This window comes from Mus pahari, chromosome 2 (assembly GCF_900095145.1).
Source record: "Mus pahari chromosome 2, PAHARI_EIJ_v1.1, whole genome shotgun sequence".
In the NCBI taxonomy this organism is placed as follows: domain Eukaryota; kingdom Metazoa; phylum Chordata; class Mammalia; order Rodentia; family Muridae; genus Mus; species Mus pahari.
In genome coordinates this window covers 143,644,714-143,652,478 of record NC_034591.1, presented here as the reverse complement: position 1 = coordinate 143,652,478, position 7,765 = coordinate 143,644,714, and the positions used below count along the sequence as shown (strand labels likewise).

The window sequence follows — 7,765 nt, the reverse complement described above, 5'->3', positions numbered from 1 at the left end:
TGTGTGTGTGTGTGTGTGTGTGTGTGTGTGTGTGTGTTTGTGTGTGTGTGTGTATGTGTGTACATCTTGGCACAAGTGTAGGCACACATGTACATGTGTGCATGGTATGGAGGGAGGCTCAAGGTTGGTGTCAGGGGTCCTCCTCAGGCATTCTCTACCCTATTCATTGAGGCAGGATCTCTCACTTAAACTTGGAGCTTGACAATTCTGGCTAGTCTAGCTAGCCAGCTTGCTCTAAACATCCCCGTCTTTACATTCCAAGCTGTGGAACCATAGTCAAGCTGCCACACCCACCAGCATTTATGTAGTGCTAGGAATTGAACCCTCATGCAACACAAGACGCATTTGACCCACTGACCCATTTTCCCAACCCCCAGGCATGAGATCTTTTGAGAAAAAAAATTTTAATTGCAAAATCAAAATATATTACAACAGTTATTTAGAAAAAGAAATTGTAACAAATTTTGTATTTATCAAGTATAGTGTAATGTTGAAAAACAAAGCACATTTTAATCAATTCCTTTCCATGCCTCTGTTTTATATATATATATATATATCTTTCCATTACTATAACAAGATATGTGAGACCATTAATTTATAAAGGTTTATTTTAGCCTGGAGTCTTGGAAGTCTCTATATATTATGAGTTGTGTGTATGGTGACATCACTAACTACAGTGGAGGCATAGACTTTGGGGACTTTGCAAGACAATTAGCATCCAAGTGGTATCAATAACATGTCACCTAGATGATAAAAATTTTAATTACTGAAAAAATTTTGGACTTCTTTTTCAGTACTAAAACAATGCAATGTTGATAAATGTAGGACAGATGATACAATTAAGCAAACTGCTCATTTACATTTTTATAGCATAGCTAAGGTTTTAGGCATTTTTTTTTCAAGTTTGCTTTTACAGTAAATAATCTTTGGGCTAAATATATGAGCAATTTCCTCATTTATATTTTGAATTTTATATCTGAATTTAACCTTCATACTTTTTTCATTCACTTTAGTATTTCATATCAAGTTGGAAAGACACTGATAAGTATGTTGTGGTTTGACAAGGTCACCACAGGTAGAGAGAAGATCATGAGAAAACTGTAAGATGTGAGTTCACAAGAAATTGAATGTAGAAAGAGAGATGCTAGCACACCAGGTGGGGAAGTCAGAGCAGGAACCCAAGGCAGGAACCTGGAGGCAGGAACTGAGGCAAAGGCCATGGAAGTGTGCTGCTAACTTGCTTGCTCCTCATGGTTTGCTTAGAATGCGTTTTCATGCAACACAGCACCACCTGCCCAGGGAGTAGGGCCACCCACAATGGGCCAGGCCTTCCCATGTCATCAGTCAAGAAAATGCACCACAGACTTGCCCACAAGCCAATTTGGTGGGGAAAATTTTCTCAGTTAGTGTTCTCCTCTTCTAAAAGGACTCCAGCTTGTGCCACATTGACATAAAGCTAACCGGCTGAGACCCTGTTTCATTAAAAATATTTGTTTTAAAAAAGACACAAGCTGTAATGGAGAGGTTCATTAACTGGATGTATTCATTCCACATTAGATACAGTTATCAACATGTGACACTGTACTCTAAAATTGTACAGTGTTAATTAAAAATAATAAAATAAGGAGCTGGGGAAATGTCTTAGTGGCTAAGTACTAAACCTTCAGAAGAACTACATTCAGTTCCCAGCACCTACATGGCAGCTCACAACCATGTGAAACTCCAATTCCAGAGGATCTGATGCCATCTTCTGAATCTAAGGGCACCAGGCACACACATGGTGCACAGACATCCGTGAAGACCAAACACCCATACATGTAAAATAAAATGTAAATAAAACCATTTAAAAGAAAATAAAAATAAACCATTTGTTTTCAAAACCACAGGAAATATTTAAAAGAAATATCACAATTTAAAGCTCACAAAATGTCTCATTTGCAGATGGGAAGATCTTCAGGAAAGGACAAGGACTGGGCAAGAGACAAAGATGTAGACTGAACAGCCTGGGGAAATGGAGTGGCTAGCTGCCACTTGTAACTGGCTGATATTTCCTGTTTCTAGGTTCTTCTTGTTGATGAGAAGAATAATCCAATCCCCAACAAAAACATAACTTCTCTCGTGTCTCCACTTGGGTACCTGTCCATTTTTACTACAGATGAGCATGGCTTGGCCAACATTTCCATTGACACGTCCAACTTCACAGTTTCGTTTATGAGAGTTGTGGTAAGTAGAAATGGGCATGCAAGGCTGAAAAGGCTTAGGTCACAGGACTGCACAACTTAAGGATATGTGAGTGAGAGGTATATGAACTCCAGGGAACAGAAGGAAATGTGATAGGAAATAAGTCAAACTGAGCAATGTGGGAACAAGGAAGGGAAGGCAGAAAGTTCTGTGTCAGGAATACTTACAGAATGCTCTGCCTTCTGAGACACTGGAAAGAGTCTCCTGGGATTGCCTGGAAGTTTTTGGTATTTTCATAGTTCTATTACCAGTTAGATTATACCTGATTCCTTTAGCATAATATAATTGCTGTCTGTGCTCGAACAGCCAAATAATCTTATGCAATAAAGCTGTAAAAAATGGCCCCCAATGGAGGAGCTAGAGAAAGTACCCAAGGAGCTGAAGGGGTCTGCAACCCTATAGGTGGAACTACAATATGAACTAACCAGTACCCCCAGAGCTCGTGTCTCTAGCTGCATATGTAGCAGAAGATGGCCTATTCAGCCATCATTGGGAAGAGAGGCCCCTTGGTCTTGCAAACTTTATATGCCCCATAGAGGGGAACGCCAGGACCAAGAAGTGGGAGTGAGTGGGTGGGGGAGCAGGGTGGGGGGAGGGTATAGGGGACATTCGGTATAGCATTTGAAATGTAAATGAAGAAAATATCTAATAAAATAATTAAAAGGAAACTATAAATAAAAAATAAAGCCGTAAAAATATATGGCAGTAGCTACCTACACAAGACCTGTATACAAGGATGGACTAGCATAAGAGATGGGAGAGGAACTCAGAAGGCCCCACCCCTGGCAGAGGAGCTAGATCGGTGGATCTCAACCTTCCTAGTGCTGTGACCCTTTAATACAGTTACTAATAAATTATTTTCGTTGCTATTTCTTAACTAATTTTGCTACTGTTATAAATCATAACGTAAATATATGATATGCAGGATATCTGATATGGGACCACTATGGAAGAGTTGCTTGACACCCCCCCAAAAGGGGCTACAACCCACAGGTTACAAAACACTGAGCTGTCAGAGAAAAGGGAAATCATGTTCCTCAGTGATGTAGCCATGAGTACATTGCCCCACTCAATCAAATGGCCCACAGCACATACTCATGAGACAACCCTAATTAAATGCAATGGGTCACACACCAAAACAGGCACAATAGGAGAGAAACTCTGGAAGAAGAGATGCTCTGGGATCAGTAATAGGATAAAAAAAGATTCATGGGGAACTCAATCAAAAAATATGTGTGTGAAGTATGGTAAGTAAAATAATTGCTCATATGTGTAATTAATGAAATAAATCTGAACAGAAAACGTGTACATGGGCTTTGCCAGCATAGTGAGCACTTCTCAATCCCAGCACTCAGGAGGCAGAAGCAAGAAGACTGTGAGTTTTAAAGCCACCCTGAGATACAGAAGTTTAAATAATCTTAATAGGAAGGTGGGAAAGTGGGTATAGATTTAAGAAAACAACCTTTTTACAAAAAAGATATATAAGTAAGTGAAGATAGATAGATAGATAGAGAGAGAGAGAGAGAGAGAGAGAGAGAGAGAGAGAGAGAGATAAATAGATAGATAGACAGACAGACAGACAGATGTAACAGTGGTATGTTAATCTACTCTAATCTTTCTGACAGCGGCTGTGCAAATTCATCACTGCCCACCTAAATGCTCTGGATTCTAGAATGAAAGACATATGGGGAAAGGAAGAAGATGCACTCGCATGCTTCCGCATTTGAGTTCCTATGTCATTTAGGAACCCAAGTAACATAATATAAGCAATAAACCAAATCCACAACAGATAGATAGATAGATAGATAGATAGATAGATAGATAGATAGATAGATAGATAGATAGAGTGAGTGAGTGAGTGAGGGTAGGTGTGTGAGTGGGTGAATGGATGAATGATAAACAGACAAACACTAAATACAAATGTCTTGTTCCTTTTTCTATTAGGTCACCTACAAGCAGAACCATATCTGCTATGATAACTGGTGGCTTGATGAATTTCACACACAGGCAGAACAGTCTGCAACTCGAGTCTTTTCCCCAAGTCAGAGTTATGTTCAACTTGAACTTGTTTTTGGTACTTTGGCCTGTGGGCAAACTCAGGAGATCCGGATACAATACCTCTTGAATGAAGATATCATGAAGAATGAAAAAGACTTAACCTTTTACTATCTGGTAAGAATGAAAGTCATTGCATCTCTTTCTAATTGTATAGACTCCAAATTTCCTAGGTTACTCTCAAAATAATGAGTTTTATAGAATATTAGTGTTAATATTTAGGGGTTTTTTATATACTGGAAGATAAACTGCTTCCTATGAAATTATTCATGCTTTAATTCACCGTTTGTCTTGTTCACAACTGAAATATTGACTCTAAATAACATTTCTTTATTTCTATATTTTAAAAATGTGCCACATTTACAATAGTTATAGTTTCTGTTTCATCTCTTCATAGTCTTAAGACCTTGGATAATTTACTAGGCTTCTTCCTCAAAAACAAGTATCAGTTATCTTACCTGAATACTTGAGACAATAATCAATGCAATTATTAAACAAAGAGAATTGTTCAAATTACCTCATCTTGGAGTTGGTCACACAGAGAATGAGAAATACACTTTGTTTATTTTAAAATAAAAGTAACCAGGGGCTGGAGAGATGGTTCAGTGGTTAAGAGCACTGGATGCTCTTCCAGAGGTCCTGAGTTCAATTCCCTGCCACTACATGGTGGCTCACAACCATCTGTAATGGAATCTAATGCTCTCTTCTGGTGTGCATTCATACATTAAATAAATAAAAATGTAAAAAAAAATTTTAAGTAACAATAGAAGATACTTGTATTATACATTTGTCTCCACAGTATATTTCACATATAGTAGGTGCTAAAAATATGTACATACATACTTTTCATACACTACTAGGAATAACAAATACTAAAGAAAATAAAACATAAAATTATATACTTGTTATTTTTATTGGATATTTTATTTATTTACAATTCAAATGTTATCTTGTTTCCCTGTTTCCCCTCTGGAAACTCCCTAACCCGTCCTCCCTCTCCCTGCTTCTATGAGGGTGCTCCACCTCTCACCCACCCACCCACCCACCCACCCACTCCTGCCTCCCTACCCTGGCATTCCCCTACCCTGGGGCATCAAGCCTTTCCAGGACCAAGGGCCTCTCCTCCCATTGATGTCCAACAAAGCCTTCTCTACTGTATATGTGGCTGGAACCATGGGGTCCCTCCATGTATACTCTTTGATTGGTGGTTTAGTACCTGGGAGCTCTGGTGGGGGAGGGTCTGATTGGTTGATATTGTTGTTCTTCCTATGGGTTGAAAACCCCTTCAACACCTTGGGTAGTTCCTCTAGCTCCTCCAATAGGAACCCAGTGCTCAGTCCAATGGTTGGCTGTGAGCATCCATGCCTATATTTGTCAGGTTCTAGCAGGGCCTCTCAGGATACTGCTATATCAGGCTCCTGTCAGCAAGCTCTTGTTGGTATCTACAATAGTGTCTGGGTTTGGTGTCTGTATATGGAATGGGTCCCCAGGTGGGGCATTCTCTGGATGGCCTTTTCTTCAGTCTCTGCTCCACACTTTGTCTCCCTTTTTGCTCCCCTGAATATTTTGTTCCCTCTTCTAAGAAGGACTGGAGCATCCACACTTTAGTCTTCCTTCTTGAGATTCATGTGGGCTGTGAATTGTATCTTGGGTATTCCGAGCTTTTAGGCTAATATCCACTTATCTGTGAGTGCATACCATGTGTGTTCATTATGTACTTGTTATCTGAAACACACACACACACATGAAAATGATGGAAAGGAAATATGGTAATAAAAATTACTTCTGAGTTGGAGCAGCATGATAGTTACTTATATATCATGAGTATACTAACAGACATGCCGACATGCCTTAACCTGTCTGGGCAGACAGACCTCACAGTGCTAATGGGTGTATTTCCTTCTCTCTTCAGATCAAAGCAAGGGGAAGCATCTTCAACTCAGGAAGCCATGTGTTGTCGCTTGAACAAGGAAAGAGTAAGCACCTCTTGCTTTTCTTTCTTTCTTTCTTTCTTTTTTTTTTTTTTTCTTTTTTTTTTTTTTTTTTTTTTTTTTTTTTTTTAATGTACTCTCATCTTGTCAAACCTCAACATCTGAGCAAAGTGGAAGCACATGGCGGCCCTCTGTTGTCCAGGGAGGAAGCTGTCAGAACATTTCTGGGTTTTAGGGTTTTGTTTCTGAAGTAAAGTATATTAATTTAATAATTATTTTCAAAAAGAAAAAATCAAAAATGTTAAAAAAAGAGAAAGAGAGAAGACAAATTTCCTTCATGAATTTTTGTGTTGGATCGCTATTGCTACCCTGATGGGTTATCACACATTTCCAGGCACATAACAACACAGATTGCTTATCTTATATTTCTGTCCAGAAGTCTCACTGGGCTCAAGTCAAGTTCTTGGCAGGACTGCCTTAGATCTTGAACTCTGGAGAGGACCCAATGTTCTTGCTTTACTACTCCCTTCCTTTACCTCCAAAGTGCATTCAGCACTCCATCTTCAAACCTCACCTGCCTGCCTCCCTTTTACAACCAACCTTGTAATGACATTGACTCCACCTGGATAACTCAAAACACTTTTCATACCTCATGGTCCTGGTTTAACATCTGCAAAGGCTTTATTGCCGTATAAAATAACTTAAAGATTTCCAGGTCTAGATGTCCAGGATTAGAATTCTGCTTACCACAAGGATTGAAAAATGCATGTGCCCACCCAACAAGTCAAATTCAGTCTCTCATCATCAAACACCACAGTCCATCACAGCCTTTCCTCAAGCCCCCAAATCTCATACATCATACGCTGAAAAACAGTCCCAAATTAAATAATTTAAAATCATATAGAGTAGGCAGGGAGGCCTTGGATACAATCGATGCCACACTGAGAGAGAAATGAAATCCTCACAAACAAACAGCCCCGGATTCCAACATGGACCATCCATCCTCTCTGGTTGGAGTCTCTGTCCTCTTAACTCAACACCACTTGCAACCGCCCTTTCCTTCCCACTAGGCATCACATGTGCACAGAGCAGCTTTTGTGTCCAGTACTTAGAGGGATCAGTCTCCCTTTTTTCTACCCTCTCTGTTCATTTAAAGAGACAATGTCTCTTTTAGAATAAATTCCTCAGGAATCATGCCATCGGCCTGCATGCCACAAAGATTTTATATATCCTACTAGAAAAAAAAAGTTTCCCCGTCGATGTTTCCTGGATAATTTCGCCTCCCATTTTGGCTTTTGCTGAGGGGGAGATCCGTGCTCCATACACACAGCCTCTTCAAACAGACGTGAAGAGAAAGCTCTGTGGCTGCTCTGAGGCACGTTCACTTTTCAATGCTGTTAACTGGAGGAGTCTCTCTCTCTCTCCTCTCTCTCTCTCTCTCTCTCTCTCTCTCCCTCCCTCCCTCCCTCCCTCCCTCCCAGGAAGTGCTCTATGTCCCTTAGAAGCTGCATAATGGGAGTTTTCCTAAATTATTTTTT

General features: G+C 39.8%; 1 protein-coding gene across 2 annotated transcripts in view; it reads left to right on the top strand.

Moving 5' to 3' along the window:
• LOC110316359 (pregnancy zone protein) overlaps positions 1 to 7,765 on the top strand; it is a 45,886-nt gene that overhangs the window by 11,343 nt on the left and 26,778 nt on the right. For both annotated transcript variants that reach the window (XM_029534871.1, XM_029534870.1), the window contains exons 11-13: positions 2,062 to 2,223; positions 4,186 to 4,413; positions 6,209 to 6,272. In XM_029534871.1, the coding sequence (XP_029390731.1) occupies positions 2,062 to 2,223; positions 4,186 to 4,413; positions 6,209 to 6,272 (454 nt within the window). The remainder of the gene's footprint in view (positions 1 to 2,061; positions 2,224 to 4,185; positions 4,414 to 6,208; positions 6,273 to 7,765) is intronic.